General features: G+C 43.8%; 1 protein-coding gene across 4 annotated transcripts in view; it reads left to right on the top strand.

Moving 5' to 3' along the window:
* The window catches only part of ptpn4a (protein tyrosine phosphatase non-receptor type 4a), a 49416-nt gene that overhangs the window by 32168 nt on the left and 1083 nt on the right, over positions 1-16165 (top strand). For 3 of the 4 annotated variants that reach the window (XM_083537718.1, XM_083537716.1, XM_083537719.1), the window contains exons 6-25: positions 1386-1430; positions 1530-1582; positions 2715-2835; positions 2986-3073; positions 3651-3739; positions 4634-4697; positions 6456-6628; positions 6939-7007; positions 7810-7944; positions 8167-8328; positions 10317-10470; positions 10631-10714; positions 10801-10857; positions 11034-11190; positions 12953-13119; positions 14052-14142; positions 14224-14285; positions 14392-14538; positions 15701-15829; positions 15928-16076. In XM_083537718.1, the coding sequence (XP_083393844.1) occupies positions 1386-1430; positions 1530-1582; positions 2715-2835; positions 2986-3073; positions 3651-3739; positions 4634-4697; positions 6456-6628; positions 6939-7007; positions 7810-7944; positions 8167-8328; positions 10317-10470; positions 10631-10714; positions 10801-10857; positions 11034-11190; positions 12953-13119; positions 14052-14142; positions 14224-14285; positions 14392-14538; positions 15701-15829; positions 15928-16076 (2196 nt within the window). The remainder of the gene's footprint in view (positions 1-1385; positions 1431-1529; positions 1583-2714; positions 2836-2985; positions 3074-3650; positions 3740-4633; positions 4698-6455; positions 6629-6938; positions 7008-7809; positions 7945-8166; positions 8329-10316; positions 10471-10630; positions 10715-10800; positions 10858-11033; positions 11191-12952; positions 13120-14051; positions 14143-14223; positions 14286-14391; positions 14539-15700; positions 15830-15927; positions 16077-16165) is intronic. The other variant, XM_083537717.1, reaches the window with a different exon arrangement.

Below are 16165 nucleotides of genomic sequence, written 5' to 3'. Positions count from 1 at the left end.
CTCCGTAAAGCTGCTTCGAGACAACGTCTATTGTTAAAACGCCGTCAAAATCAATTACAATGATAATACCAACACTACTACTAGTAATAATAATTCTAATCATATCAGTAATAATAATAATAATAATAACGCAATACCTGTCTTTAACTAAGCAATTATAGGTAAGAGCTCCATTGACTAATCACTGCAATGATTTATATGTTTCATCTGCAACGTATTTTATATACTGTATAAAACCTATATACAGTCGACCCCCGATAATGCGCGGGTTTCGAGAAAAATTCTCGGGTTCTCAATCGGAACCTGACTAACAGCAAGTCGCGGACAATCTTAAAATTCTTAAAAAAAGATCTTAACATTTAAAAAAAACACATTATTGTATCATTAATTTAAGCGATAAATCAAGCATTTGAGTACGCATCAAAAAACGGAACCGACTTAATGGCAGAGTTCTCCGACCAATCAGAAAGCAAGAAAGACTGTTGACTCAGCCAATAGGAGCGCAGCATCTTTGTTTCTCAATACAAAGCACGCTATTTCTCTCTCTCTCTCTCTCTCTCTCGTGTTCTAGTAAATCCATTGGTCTAGTGAAACGTGGTGTATAGGGGCTTCAGGGGTACGTCCAAAAATCTCGGATTTTCTGAAGCCCAGTTCCTGGGGACCAATGTGCTCTGTTTCAAAAGGGTCAAAAGATTTAAAAAAGCGAAAGAAAAAAAACGAAGGAAAGTTGTTGATTTGAGAGCAAATATAATTAATAATAATAATAAAAAATCAAAAACAACAGTTCAATTGTGAAAGTAGGAGCATTTCCACACGGGGGATTAAAACGATGCATATATATTTATCTAAAGTTGTCATAAAAAGTTATGTCTACAAGTGAGAGCTTTCAAATCCCTGGTTTGTGGCGTATCAAATAAATAAACCCGCTTAAATATCATTTAAATATAAAATATCCGCTTTACTAAATGATTTGGAAGAAATTTAGCATATTAGCGCTAAGAATAAACCCACTTAACCAGTGCAAATGTGCTAAAACAGGTGTAGCATGAACTTTGTTTTCTTTTTTATTATTATTATTATTATTATTATTATTTTTTATTTTAAAGCACTCTCGCTGCAGCAGGTAGATAACACTTCGCACGATTTAGCCGTTTCGCAGCACACGATCCCGAATGTATTTATATGCAAATTAGGCCCCTCCCCTCTTTTTGAAATAGCCGTAACACGGACTGCGTTTGAATATCCAACCTTATTGCTTCTCGTGTTTCGTGACTGGACTCTCACGTTTGCTTACGATCATGCAATCGCTTGAAAACGTGATCACGAAAGACTTTTTTTGATTTCCTGACTCATAAACACGATCTCTTGCTTTTCAACCCCCGAAGGTACCAGTATTTTTTGCAGATCAAGCAGGACATACTTAGCGGGAGGTGAGCAGCCTTTTACCGCTTCCAAGTACACGAACCATCAATTAAAAAATTTGAACCGAAAGTCGTCAGGTAATAAGTGTGTGTGTTGTGTGCTTTCAGACTGCCCTGTCCACACAACACTGCCGCACTACTAGCCTCTTACGCCGTTCAGTGTGAGTACACACACACACACACACACACCTGACTGACCATTTCTTTGTGGTGTCACTGCGTACGCTAACACTGTGTATATGGCAGGAGTTTGAAAACGAATTATGGATCTACTGAAAAATATCGCTTTGGAATTTCGCATACATATTCAGTATTAACAAAAGTTTGTGGACACCTGACACCCATTCCACATTTAGTCTCCACCGGCTGTTACAATCATCTGGGAGGATCTGGGAGATTTGTGGAGATTCATTCAGCCATTTGTAAAGTCAGGTGGTGATGCAGGGTGAGGAGGCCTGGGTTGCGTTCCAGTTTAATGTTCAAGGGATCAAGTTCTAGATCTTTTACTCCGTCCTATGTAAACCTAATCTTCATGGAACTGGCATGGGGCAGGTTTGGGTCTTTTAAGGTCAAGTGAAGGGAAAATCCGACGCTCCAAAGACAATTGTGGAAAAGCCCGGCGTCCTAATACATTTGTCTTCTGACCAATCGGACTGGAGATTGAAACCCCGCTGCTCTCTAATGGAGTTAAGTGGATTAATGACGTGTGTACTAGCTTAAAATCTTTTTTACTCGAACAGTCGGTTGTTGAAGATCAAGATGCCAAGCGGAATACGGCATCATGACACGATTCGCCGAGGACGCGCGATCGGAAAAAGTCCATGCCTCGCAAAGTTTTTACGTTCCCCTCGTGAAAAGCGCAGCGGATCGCAGCCAGCGCAGCACATTCCAGAAGTGCAAAGCCTCGACGCCTAACAAGCTGAAGCTTGTAAAACCTCGAGAAACATACGCTCACAGTGCAGCTCCCGGAACGCCGCGTTAAGCGAACCGGGCCTGTACGGCTTTGTGTGTGATTGTGAGGCCCCCTCGTGAACTCAAAGTCATGACTCAGACACACGGTTAGGACCCGTGAACGTGCGGTCAAGGTGATATGCAGGTCATAGCAAGAACTCCTTGTTTTAAGTTAACTTGAATTGAATCTCAGGGTGTGAGCACTTGTCTGATCTCAATCATTTGGGTATGTTTTGTAGTAAACGTGTCTGTATTAAATCCCGCGATTACTCATGATTCAATGGAGCTTGTCTTTGTCCTGAAAGCAACTTGATGGATGTCATGTGCTGTGTTGTGCTTCAGCTGAGCTTGGGGACTACAGGGAGGCGGAGAACCCACCCAGCTACCTGTCAGAGTTCCGCTTTATCCCCAACCAGCCGCAGGGCTTCGAGAAAGAAGTGGCCAAGCATCACCAGCAACACAGGTTAGCCAAGAGTCTATGTTGATTTAAAAAAAAACACCGGTTCTTCTCTCCGCTGCCACGGGTCTGGACAGTGAGCCTGTTATGTTTTTGTTGTTTTGTTTTGTTTTGTTTTTTAACCCGGTGTGTTTTTTCTTCTCCTCTTCTCTGCAGCGGAGCAAACCCGGCCGAGTCCGAGTTGAATTACCTAAACACGGCTCGCGCGCTGGAGCTCTACGGAGTGGAGCAGCACTATGCAAGGGTAAGAGGATCCTAAACGCTCATAGAATCACACAAAAACAATAAAAGTATCGAGACGCCCGACTTTTCGGATGCGATAGAATGAAGGTTTCCATCAACTTGAACCGGACGTGCGCCCAGGACAGCATAAATTTTTTCGTCTCTCTTTGCGTCAGAGACGTCTTATCATCCGATCATACGATAGCCAGGATGTTGGGTTCTGACTCAGACATTTTACGGTGGTGCAGAAATAACCGAGGTGCGAGCGAGCTCCAGGGGAAGAGAGCTGAAGAAACTCGCTGGCGTTACCCACGTGACGTTCTTCGGTCTGGAGCTATTTACAGATGTTTGCGCGGTTTATTATATGTCACAGCCAGTTCAGGTTTGCGGGTCGTGGTGAGGACGCGGGCGAAAAGGGCACGTAAACAGGATGCGTTCAAAGTTCATCACGACACAACGGTGGAAACTTTCCTAAGCCTGAACGCAGTTATTCCGCATATATAATCCGCATTATTGATGCACTATTGCAAGTGATATAAGGACCTGCATGATGTTTGAACGCTCGGCCATTAGGGATCATCTGTGTCTGTCTGTTACAGGATCAAAGCAACACGGACATTTTTATCGGGGTCATGTCGTCTGGAATAGGCATTTACAAGAACAGGGTACGAATCAACTACTTTCCATGGTAAGTGCTTCCTCTCCTTTTCGAGACTTTTTTTTTTTCTTTTGGTATCTGCGTGTTAGTAAATGTTTCTCAGCCTGTTTGTCGATCCGCACAGCACCAGCAAACCGAGGCTGTCGGCCTCCAGGCGCTCCTGTTTCAATATTTACCATTCAAAACGCAGAAGCGCAAACAGCCGTCCGGAGATTATAAACCTCTCTGTTAGCGAGCACGTCACCGTCCGACGCCCACCACGTTCGTATGTTTGTGTCGATTTCGCAAAAACCCGCGGCGCCCGCGTAATCCTGCTGCCTGCGTCGAGCTCGGTCAGAATCGCCAAAGTTCGAAGAGCGACGCTCGAATCCTCGCCAGACGATTCCTCATGACCTCGTCGGACGCAAAATAAGCGATTCATCTTTTACGACTCGCCGTCCGGCATAAGGGAGGGGCTTCTTTTGCGTTCTTTTTCGGAAATAGACACACGTTTAATAAATATAAAAAAATCCAGTCATCACAAAGGCATACAAACTTGCGTCTATTGCGTCTAAATGCAACATCATATTATTATTTTTTGTGGTCAGACGACAAGATCTTGTGCATCTTTATTGCACCAGGGCAGGAACTTGACCCGAGTTAATGCACACGTGCACGTGTGAATGACAGTTTGCGAAAGCACGTGTGGGCGTCTCTTCGTTTCAGTATGTCCTCATAACACGGCGTATATTTAGCCCCGCTATGAGTCAGGCTTTAATAGGAGTGCTTTCAGAAAGGGAGGGTGGGTGGTGTGGGAGTTAAAATGGGTCAGGAGGCATCAGGAAAATTTGAGCAACTTTGATCATGTGATTGGCCGCTGTTGCTTTTTTTTTTTTTTTTTTTTTTTGGCATTTGTGACCGTTTCTGTGTTTTCGTTTGTTCCAGGCTGAAAATCGTGAAAATCTCATTTAAATGCAAACAGTTTTTCATCCAGCTGCGAAAGGAAGCGGTAAGTCTCACTTACGATACAGACAGCACTCACATTGCTCATGAAACCCCACCGCCAACCACCACCCCCAACCCCCCAGGATCCCACCGCTACTTAACAGCCCAGCACTCGCACTCACCGGCAGTAATCATCGTTAATGAAGCGCTTTGTTGGACCTTCCGAGTCGCATCAAACAACGTATTGACCCCACGGCCCTCGGCGAGTTCCGCTCACGTGCAAAACGTAAGCTTCAGGGGTTGTTTATAGCCTTTTAATTATGAAGGCTATATAATGCACTTTATATGTGCACTTTGCCGGAGGCCCCCACGGGCCCGGCACACTCTCAACCCTCAAAACGGCACACCTCCAGAACCGAGGAAGCACCCAGGCGGTGTGAATAATAAAGCGAGACTCAATAGTGTCATGATCCATAATTCATCGCCAGATGGCTTGGTTGTTTTATTTTTCACCTTCCCGACGGAGTTTGCGTTTGTACACGGGTCACAGCGCTACGATTTACATACTCCTCGAACCGATGTATTTTTCAGCCCTACGTTAATCCCCAGTGCCCAATGGAGCCTCAAAGACCAGAGCTTCACGTGTAATAGGTTTAGAGCAAAGTCCGTGCTCTAAAGGAAGGACCGAGCCGACGGTGTTACAAGGCTGCTGCTAAAGAGGGACACGGAGGCCACTCATAGTCTGATCTTAGGACGGGTTTTTTCGGGTGTAAATGTTTGCCGTCACATTGCAGGCAATTGGAGAATAGATTCCGTTAAAGGTTTCGTGAGTACCTTGAACTCAAAGGCGCAGTACTGCATTACTCTTAAGAATGCTTTCGCGCCATCTGCATTCATCCTCCGTAACAGCACCAGTGGGGAACATTTAATTCACGTAGCGCAAACGTATACGACGACATACCGCGCATCCACATGACTGCACATGGACGCAAGGGTTTTATTGAAGCTGTCAATGTAATAGCTATCTTTTTTTTTATGAAATATATTTTATCTTTGATGTTTTTACCCTTGTTTGTTTATTTTTTTTATTTATTTTTTTTAACAACAGATTATCTGTGATTTAACATTAATTAGCGGACCCCCTGCAGTACCGCCACGGAACCCCTAGGGCTAAAAAAAAAAAAATTCTACATACGCTGCTTGTCCGTCTTTATACGTTTAAAGGATCTGGCATGGAGGAGTTGGTGTTGAATCTTTAATGATCTCAGATGTTAATTAATGAGTTGCTCAGGAGATCCTGGTTCCAAAACTTGTACATGACTGTAGAAAGGACATTACTCATAATCACTCATTAAGTTTTTTTTTTTTTTTTTTTTTACGTTTTAATGTTTTATAGTCAGACTTTTGGTGTTACTCCAATGAGGATGGATTCGTTTTTTTCAGTCTGGTTCCTCTCAAAGTTTCTTCTATCAGAGGTAGTTTTTCCTTGCCACAGTCGCCCCACTTTTTCTCATCGGGGATAAATAGACATCAATCACTTCGATTTAAATTTTACTTCTATAATTCTTAAATGCGGCAAGGCTGCTTTGAGACGATGCCCCCTTTGGAATAGCGCCGTTGAAGAAAACGTAAACTGCATTGAAAAATCTCGAACTGCCTGGTTCACTTTGTTAGTTTCAACAGTTAAACCAACTAAATTGTTTGTACAAACCAAAATAATTCTACCAAAAAAATGACAAAAGCCAAAAAAATAAAAAAAATTGTATCTAGACTCTGCTTCTCTTCACCCTTATCTCCTCATCCCTTTTCATCCTCCTTCCAGAACGAGACAAGAGAGACGCTATTGGGTTTCAACATGGTCAGCTACAGATCCTGCAAGAACCTCTGGAAAGCATGTGTCGAGCATCACACCTTCTTTCGGCTGGACCAGCCCGTACCTCCTCAGAAGAACTTCTTCTCTCACTACTTCAGCTTGGGATCCAAGTTCCGCTACTCGTAAGAGCTCATGCTAGCCTTAATTCTTAGGACGTACACCTGAAAATCTAGACGATGCTTTAAAAACCAGTTTGATCCGGCTTGGAGAACGCTTTGTATGAAGGGTCTTTTAAAAAAAAAACAAGTGTCATTCAATCTTCGCTTTGCTTCGAGACCCTTCAGGATTTAAATGGTGCTTATCGCTAAAAGTGTAAACATTTGTGAAGTCTATGGAGCACATGGGGAAATGTTTTTTAGTCGTGTAACTCTAATGGACTACATGTTGAATGCAATATTGAATTATTTATATGTTTCTTTCTTGTTTTTTTAGTGGAAGGACCGAAGCACAGTCTGTGCAGTACGGCAAGGAGAAGGGAATCAAGGACAGGGTGTTTGCCAGGTAGCTTTTAAGGATAAATACGATGTGTATTTTGTATGGATTTCTACACCGAAAAGATGCAGGAATCACTGCTTATTTTTCATCACCAAAATAACCAAAATCTAAGAGAAAGGCGTAGGGATTCCTAGCGTTCGCCGCACACGATTTGATTATTTCTAATGCTAGAATACCGTATGTGCCTGTGTGTAGTAGTAGTAAGTAAGTAAGCATTAGGCAGTAAAAAAACATCAACGCAATCATTTGACCTTCACCCCTATGGAAGTGTTGCATTTTTCCAAGAAGACACAAAAGTCCAGCGATTCTACATATACAGTGTTTTGGAAATCGAGTGTTCAAGTGCTTGGAGGCCATTTGAAGCATCCAGCACTGGTTTCGTCCATTTCAGTGTGTCCTTTTTTTATATCTGGATTTTGTATCCTAAAAAAAACCTCCTGGAACGAAACCCGTTTCCTGGAATTAGTGTTTTTGTGGAAATGTTGGTTACAATATGACAAGTCGAGCTGGGTCTCGGTTAAACATTGAAACGAATCGAAATCCGATTGTTTGCACATCAAAACTTTACAAGATAAGCCTGGCGTTCCGAGATCCGACACGTGACTCGTTTATTCCGGGAAAAAAAAGTATAAAAAAACAAAGGTGCAGGGGTAGAATTGAATCTTGAACTTCGACAGCAGACGAAGACCCCAACTAGACTTAGATTTACTTTAGTCACGTAATACAGTGTTCATCGCCTGACACTTTTCTCAGCATGGCCCAGTTATTATTTCCTCTGCATGATTATACACGTTTCCTGTTCATTCAGATCTCCCAGCAGGCCCTTGGCGAGGAAGTTGATGGGTGTGACCGACTGGGAGACAGTAAGCCGGAACTCTTTGTCTGAGGAGAGGCTGGAGACCAGGAGCTTACCCACTCGCTCTCCTCCTGGCACCCCCAACCAGTGAGTCTATCGAAAGCACCAGGACCCTGAGACTAATCAAGGGAATTTTGATACGCCCTATAGGGAGGGTTTCCGAAATACAAAGCCATGAATATATATAATAAATAAAGAACGAAAAGCCATGTTTTTCATCCCCGGCTATTAAAATTTGTTCCACCCTTTTTTAGGTTCTAAAGCCTGAACAATCGAAGGTAACGCTCAACATGCTTTGTTTCCCCGCAGTAGGAACTCTCTGTTTGTGCAAGAGGGGCCCCGGCAGCGCCCGTCTTCCATGGGACATTTAGCGGAGCATGTGATTCACGCTTCGCCCAGTCTGCCTGCTTTCAGCAACCACAAATCAGCCTCGTCCACGCAAGCCAACAGCATCAGCCTCGACTCCACATCGTGAGTGTCCTCGCCGTTCAGATCCTGTGTATCTATCGCTCCAAATATCATTATTCTGCTTCAGAACTGGTGTGTGAACCGAATACTGATGTTCTGCTCTGACAGTTCCTCCACGTTAATTGGTTGCAGTTGAATTTTGTGATGCCACTCACATGTCCATTACTTTAGTTCGTACCCGCCTGTGTTACTTTTCGTAGAAAACGTAATGAAGACCCCTCCCCCCCTGACCAGGCAGTTCCTAAGGACGTTTGAATGAACACTGAAACCATTGCATTTGGACCTTTTTTGTATTTATTTATTATTTGCAAACTTCATCTCTGACCACTCTGTTCGGATTCCATTTCAACACGGAAATCCTAAAGGTCACGGCCCCCTACTGGCTTGCCGAGTTGAGCGGTTTGCAATTTTTGCCTTTGAACGTAGAAAACACGATCCTCGCCTGCGGTCAGAAGAGCAGCTTTAATTCTGCACCGCGGCGTCTGTTTTTTTATTTAGCTATTTTTTTTTTTTACTATTTCCGTGACGTTTTGTTGCGTCTGTGGCTTGCGATTACGGTTCGCGCACTCGGCCACTGTTATTAAACAGTCTGGAATGGGAGGCGAGCGCAGCTGTAAAAAGTGTTTACTGTGCTCAGAGTGCCGGTGTACCGCTTGGGTTTGTGGAAAACATGCCGTGCTCCTTTTGTGCTCCCGTGAACGCCGACGCCGTGTATTCCAACCTAATGACCTTGGCAGATCTTTTCCTACCATGCGGTTGTTTTTTGCACACGGATCAAGCTGAACAGTGGTAGAAATCCTCCTTAACCCCTCCTCACCTCTCCCCTCTGTTGTCCGTCACTCTTAAGCCGGCGGGTCTGTGAAAATCTGTTTATTTTACACACCGGCCCCAGTTTTCGAGGATAAAGCCGTGCGTTTCAAGGCAAAGAGGCCTCGTGTGTGTAAAGGCTTCGTTTTATTCCGATTGGGCAGTAACAATAGGAGGATAAATCATGCCGGTGTGACACGACAGCGAACCCATGCTAAGCTTTGAACAGCGTTTTATTTAGAATTCCGAAAGACAAGAACGGAGGGATGATGGAAAGGAAGGGTCTTTTTTTGTTTTTTTCCACATTAATAAAGGAAAAGGATGGAGATTATATTTACCATTAGATATTATGACTTAAACCCTGTGTGTGTATTCGAATGTGTGTATATACAAGCAGGAACATGGAGTTTTCTAGCACTCACACTGTGAGTCTGAAGGCTACAAAAACCCTAATTGCCGATATGCATTTCATATCCTGCCTCCTATTTCAGTGCGAAATACATTGTAAGTAAGTTGCAAAGACGGTCTCCCAGAGCAACTGAGGTTAAGAGCCTTTCTCAAGGGCACAATGGCAGCCGTTTTCAGGCCGGATGCCAGCTGGCAACGAGGCATTTGCCAAGATTGGTCATCCCCCATCCTGTGCCTTTGGACTATTGGAAGGAGTTTCTTAACATAAACACACTACACACAGTGAGAGCTGTAACAATTTATGTAATTCAGTTGGCCATTAGGTTTTTTTTGTGATCCGATTGTGTTATCGAATAGCGGGAAAGCCGCTGATCTTATTTAATCCTAACATATGGTAAATGCACGGTAGATCTGGTTAAAAAAAAGAAGAAATTTAAATACAATAATCCCTCGTTTTTCTGCCGTTCGAGTCTTGCGCCCCCGCAGGGTTTATCGCGGAATTGCATTTGCCACATAACTAATTTGTCTCACTATGAATGCGAAACGGTGCACTGTATTTTGTATCTTCTTGCAAGTGTTTTCTGTGTGTGTCTTAAAGCGTGTGGGGGGACGATTTACGGTTTTTAGGATTTTGCGGTCCGTTTATCGCGGTTCTTTGTTTTTATCGCGGCCGGTTTCAGAACGTGACCACCACGATAAACATAGGATTACAGTACGTGTATTTTAAAGCCGATCTAATTGCGTTTTTAATTTTTTATTTTTTTTTCCTCCATTAGCTCGCCAGAAGGCAGAGATGGGCCACCCCCAGCTCTGCCGCCCAAGCAATCCAGGAAGACCCTGAGTCAGCTCATCCTCTTCCACTCTCAGCAGGATCTGGACAACCACGTGAACGAGATGTACGACGTACCCGTTGCGACGGACAAGACAGCGGTACGTCACGAGCGCAAAACCGTCTGCTCACCGTGGCATTTTCCGTACTTTAATACACACACACACACACACACACACACACACACACACACACACACACGCTTTAAACCAGGAAGGAACGTTCATTAGCTTGGTCAAATCCTGAAATTGTTCCTTTCAGCTCAACGGCGTCGTTCCTCACGATAACCTCGTGGTGATCAAGATGAAGCCCGACGAAAACGGCAGATTCGGATTCAACGTTACGGTGGGATTTCTGTCGTAACAAAAAAATACGGTTGAACGTAACAATTTAAGGAGTTATATAGTAATCCTTTATACACTCGCTTTTAGGGGGGCTCTGATCAGAAGATGCCGGTTATCGTGTCTCGGGTGGCTCCAGGAACTTCAGTAAGTACTACTCATTCTTGTTCATTAGAAGAACTTCGCTTTCTGCTTCCGTTCACTTTGTCAAGCTGTTACTATTAAGCCACGGAGAACGTTCTGATGAGTAATGCGTTTTCCTAATAATCTTCTAACACACACACACACTATATTACTCATCTGTTCCGGTTCCTTCTGCCCAGGCTGATCTGTGTGTGCCCCGGCTCAACGAGGGCGATCAGGTCGTTCTTATAAACGGCCGCGATATCTCTGAGCACACTCACGGCCAGGTGGTGATGTTCATCAAGGCCAGCTGTGAAAGCCACTCAGGGGAGCTCATCCTGCTGGTCAGGCCCAATGGTAAGCTCTTCTTTAGTATCTATGTGCGCCATTGTCCAGTTCCTCTAATACACTCGCAGTGAAGTACATGAAAACGAGGTTCTCACCGTGGCATAATGGTTGGTGCCAGAAGTGCTGGATTGCCGGCACGGGGAACCGCAACCTGACCAGAATCTGAAATCCGTGCCATAAAAACAGACTTTGGACAGCAAAGAGAGGCAAGCAAGTACCTGTTGCCGCGACCCTGTTGCCGGTTCACCACCGTTCCTTCCTTGGACCACTTGTGATAGATACTGAGCACTGCAGACAAGGAACATCCCACAAGAGCTGCAGTTTTGGAGATGCTCCAACCCAGACGTCTAGACGTCACGATTCGGTCAAAGTCATAAAAAGAGATAATCGGTGTTATTCACTTCACCGCTCATAATGTTAGAATGTCAATGTTATGCCAGCATATACCTTATATAAACAAACGTTTGTGGACGACAGACCATGAGATGAGTCTGTGCTTTTCGAACATCCCATTCCACATTATTCCACATTAAAACCTCAACAATCTTCGGAGACAATCAACAATCAAACAGTCTTCTGGGAAAGATGTTGAACTAGATTTTGAATAGTGCTTGTTGAGATTTGGGCTCGTTCAGCTACGAGGGTGTCAGTAAAGTCAGGTATCGATGTTGAGTGAGGAGGCCTGAGGTCCCATTCAACCCAAAAGAGTTTAATAGGATTGTAGTCAGAGCTCTATAGCAGGTCACTCAAGATCTTTCGCTCCAACCCATGTAAACCAACCCAGCTAGCTGTATGCATGCTGTAACAGGTTTGGTTTGTAGAGTAGATGTGTGATTTGCAGAATCGTTTTCAGGAACTTCAGTCACATTTATACCGGGGAAGCCAGGGTGAATATTTATTTCCAGGCCACATATTTAAGCTTTTTTTAGTTCCTCAAAGTTCACAGTAGGTTCTTATCTGTGGATGAGGATTAGTCACAGGGTGACTAACGCACTCGTCTGGCTTGTTTAAAGTCTTATTTAGCAAAAATGAGATTACTATCGCTTGCTTCAGCAGTTTAGCACACACAGTGCGGTGAGGTGTTTCCCTAATGAGGGGAGAGTCAGAATAGTCACAGAAGTGTGTGACTCCAAACACTAAATATATTCCATATTAATATTAAATTTAACACTTCATTTATATTCTTTATTTATTTATGTGTATCTATATATACCTTACTGTACATCCTGCCTAATATCTCACATCCGTGTGTGTGTGTGTGTGTGTGTGTGTGTGTGTGTGTGTGTGTGTGTGTGTGTGTGTGTGTATATATATATATATATATATATATACGTGTATATATATATATATATATACGTATATATACGTGTATATATATATATATATATACTATATACACTGCTATAGCCTTTATATTTATTCACTGTACATATACTACATATATATCTGCACTTGTCTATTTGCACAATTGCTACTTTTTGCACTTCTGGTAGATGCTAAACTGCATTTCATTGCTGTGTACCTGTACAATGCAATGACAATAAACATCCATCCATCCATCCAGCCATCCATCCAGCCATCCATCCATCCAGCATGAATGAATGATGTGTCTGCTCAGAGATGGGTTCTGAGTTCTGACGATGGATGGATGGATGGATGGATGGATGGATGGATGGATTGATTTCGGAACAAATCTTTTGCGAGTGGTATTTAAACTCCATTTATACATTTCTAGATTCTCTCAATTTCTATTTATTAATTTTTTCTCAAGCAATCTATGATGTGGTGGAGGACAAGCTGGAGATGGAGCCGGATTTCCAGTACATCCCGGCCAAATCGCCCTCGGACCAATCGGAGCTGGATCAGGACGCCTGGAGAGACTCCATGCAGCAGCTGGAAGAAGGCCTGAGCAGCGGAAGCGTGCTCGCTCAGTTTGACGTGAGTCTTTAAGAGACGCATTCGACATCACTTAAAACTGATTGTTTAGCGCCCACGATGTATTGTACAACTGTTGTAATTTCTGTTGAAGCTCTAGTTCGGTCTGTGGTTTTCCTGTTGTGAAAGGAAAAAAAAAACCACCTCTGCACTGATACATTTGATAAAATTGATACTGTCTGATAGTTCTTTTCTATCAAATACCACGCTACTCACTCATAGATAAGCATAAGAAGTAGCGCAGCCTTGCAGATTTTGCGTTCTTGTAGTCGTAAAAGCACGAGAGGTCCGATTTCATGGCAGGCATCATGTGACCCCATTGTGTAAAGGTCAAAATAACTTGTAGACATTAGAACTTCCAGATCTGTTTAAAATTAGTAATAGTTTTTCCAGGCAATAAAAGGAAATCAAACGAAATGGGGGAAACAAGCCAGTGTTTCAGTAATGCAGCAATAGAATAAATATTGTGCCCATTGAAAGACTCTTTGAAGCACGTCGAGGTTTAATGTAAACGTTCTGTTACCGAAACAGCAGCAAGGCTTTTTTTTTTTGTTTTGTGTTTTCTTCAGGATGTGACCGTCTCTACAAGTACTTCCTATTACTTCCTGTCTTTAATCAAACAGTCTCTAATATAGCTTCCTGTTTGATTGTGTGCGTATTTATGCAGCGCGCTCGTTCCAGCCAAATAGAGAACGCGGTCCTTGGCAGGCGAGCCGATAGCCTCCGGAAGCCCCGCCCCCTTCCCCCCTATGTCACATTCAGTGCTGTTTTGGTGGTTGCGCTCCGCTTGAACTGATACAAGGATGTGTACCACCTTCGCGTTCTGTCATGACGCACATCAGGATTCGTGTGAAATAACATCCTGTCTATTTTCGATACGTCAGGCATGACGTCGCAAAGCGCTCATGTGTCGTTTGTTTTTGTTTGTTTCGCAGCAACTTTACCGTAAAAGACCCGGAATGACCATGTCATGTGCCAAATTACCTCAGAACATCTCCAAAAACCGCTACAGAGACATCTCACCCTGTGAGTAGCGTTGCATCCGGATCGTTCCCCGTCACTGCCCGGGTGCCAATATTTACCGCCTGCTTTTTCTGTGTTCCTCAGACGACGCCACTCGCGTCATATTGACGGGCACGGACGACTACATCAACGCGAATTACATCAATGTGAGTCTAATCTTTTATTATTCCGTTTATCGTAACGTTTCTTCTCAGTTATCTGTAGCCACGATTGTGTTTATTGAATGCGTCTCAATAATGGAGTGTGTCTCAGATGGAAATTCCAGCTTCTAGTATCATCAATCGGTATATCGCCTGCCAAGGGCCCTTGCCCAACACATGCTCCGACTTCTGGCAGATGACGTGGGAGCAGAGCTCGTCCATGGTGGTTATGCTCACCACTCAGGTGGAGAGAGGCCGGGTGAGTGTGTTTCTGACGTTCTCATGTGGACTGCTAATATTCAGAGGGTCACTTTTTGGAATCTGTTGCTATGAATCAAATGACATCACCACAGCAAGTCTCCTATTCAGTCTATATGTGTATATAAACACACACACCTGACTATAGAACATTCCATTCTACATGTAGTAAATCCCCATTTACACAATAACCTCCACTCTTCTGGGAAGATGTTCCACCAGATTTTGTGGAGATTGGAGCTCATTCAGCTACAGGTGTCTCAGTAAAGGCAGGTACTGATGTAGTTCGAGGAGACCTGGGGGTGCAGTCAGCATTCCAATTCATCTTAAAGGTGGTGTTCAGTAGGGTTGAGGTCAGAGCTTTATAGCAGGCCACTCAAGATCTACTCCAACTCATGAAATTCAAAACAGTCTATACCGTAGTAACAATGTCAAACCTTGGACTTTCCTACGACAAGGACGTTTTGGAGACAAGGTGAGGGAGATTGAGATGTACAGAAGGAGGGACATGGGGTATATCAGTAGGAGAATGCTGATAATGGAGACACCAGGAAGGAGGAGAAGAGGAAGGCCAAGGAGGAGGTTTATGGATGTGGTGAGGGAAGACATGCAGGTAGTTGGGTTGAAAGAGGCAGATGTAGAGGACAGGGGGGTGTGGAGACGGATGATCCGCTGTGGCGCCCCCTAATGGGCGCAGCCGAAAGAAGACGACGACTTTCCTACGACATGGTTCTTTCCTCGCATACAAAAAATGATCTAAGGCTGTCAGTCATAAATCGGGGAGTCATTATTCCAATAGGAACGGCCAGAGGAACGTACACCGAAACATGTAGATAACAGAATGTTCTATCACTGTGTGCCAAATTGAATAAAACCTCATAGTAAATCTATGTGATGAAAACAACAATAATAGGTTGTCGATACACTTTTAGTGCTTGGCCCCCTTAATCCTCAGCCATGGTATGACTAGGCAGAGTTATTTACAGTAAATGTTCCAGTGGGGGGGGGGGGGGGGGGGGGTTTCCTTTTAGTAGACGGAAAATGGCAGTTACCTGTAAAGTGAATATAAATGGCAGTAGTGTGAGTCAAGTAAGCACTATGTGATGAATATATCTGCTCGCACGTAACTGATACGTTGACTAATCCCTGCTCGGTTTCCGCAGGTGAAATGTCACCAGTACTGGCCCAATTCCTCAGGTAGTGCCACGTACGGCGTTTTTCAAATTTCCTGTCTAACAGAGGAGGGAAACGCCGCATTCTTGGTTCGAGACATGACCATCACTCACACAGAGGTAAAAACCGATTAATGCATTAGATTGGTAACATTGTTTGTTGTCCATGGATTTATTCATATATTTAATTATTAATATTATGATTGCTCCTGCTTTAGACCGAGGAAAGCAGGGAGTTGACTCAGATCCAGTATCTGGCGTGGCCTGACCACGGTGTGCCAGACGACTCGACCGACTTCCTGGATTTTGTTGCTCTGGTGCGGAGTAAAAGAGCCAGGAAAGACGAGCCGGTGGTCGTCCACTGCAGGTAACTTCAACGCAAGTTGTTATTCGTATGATCTTTCTGACCAGTGCACTCGCACGGCTGAGAAAGGTCCCTGCGCTGTGTTTAACACT

This window comes from Silurus aristotelis (assembly GCF_946808225.1).
Source record: "Silurus aristotelis genome assembly, chromosome: 3".
Lineage (NCBI taxonomy): Eukaryota > Metazoa > Chordata > Actinopteri > Siluriformes > Siluridae > Silurus > Silurus aristotelis.
Note: the sequence above shows the minus strand (reverse complement) of the source record. Positions and strands in the feature narration are given on the sequence as shown.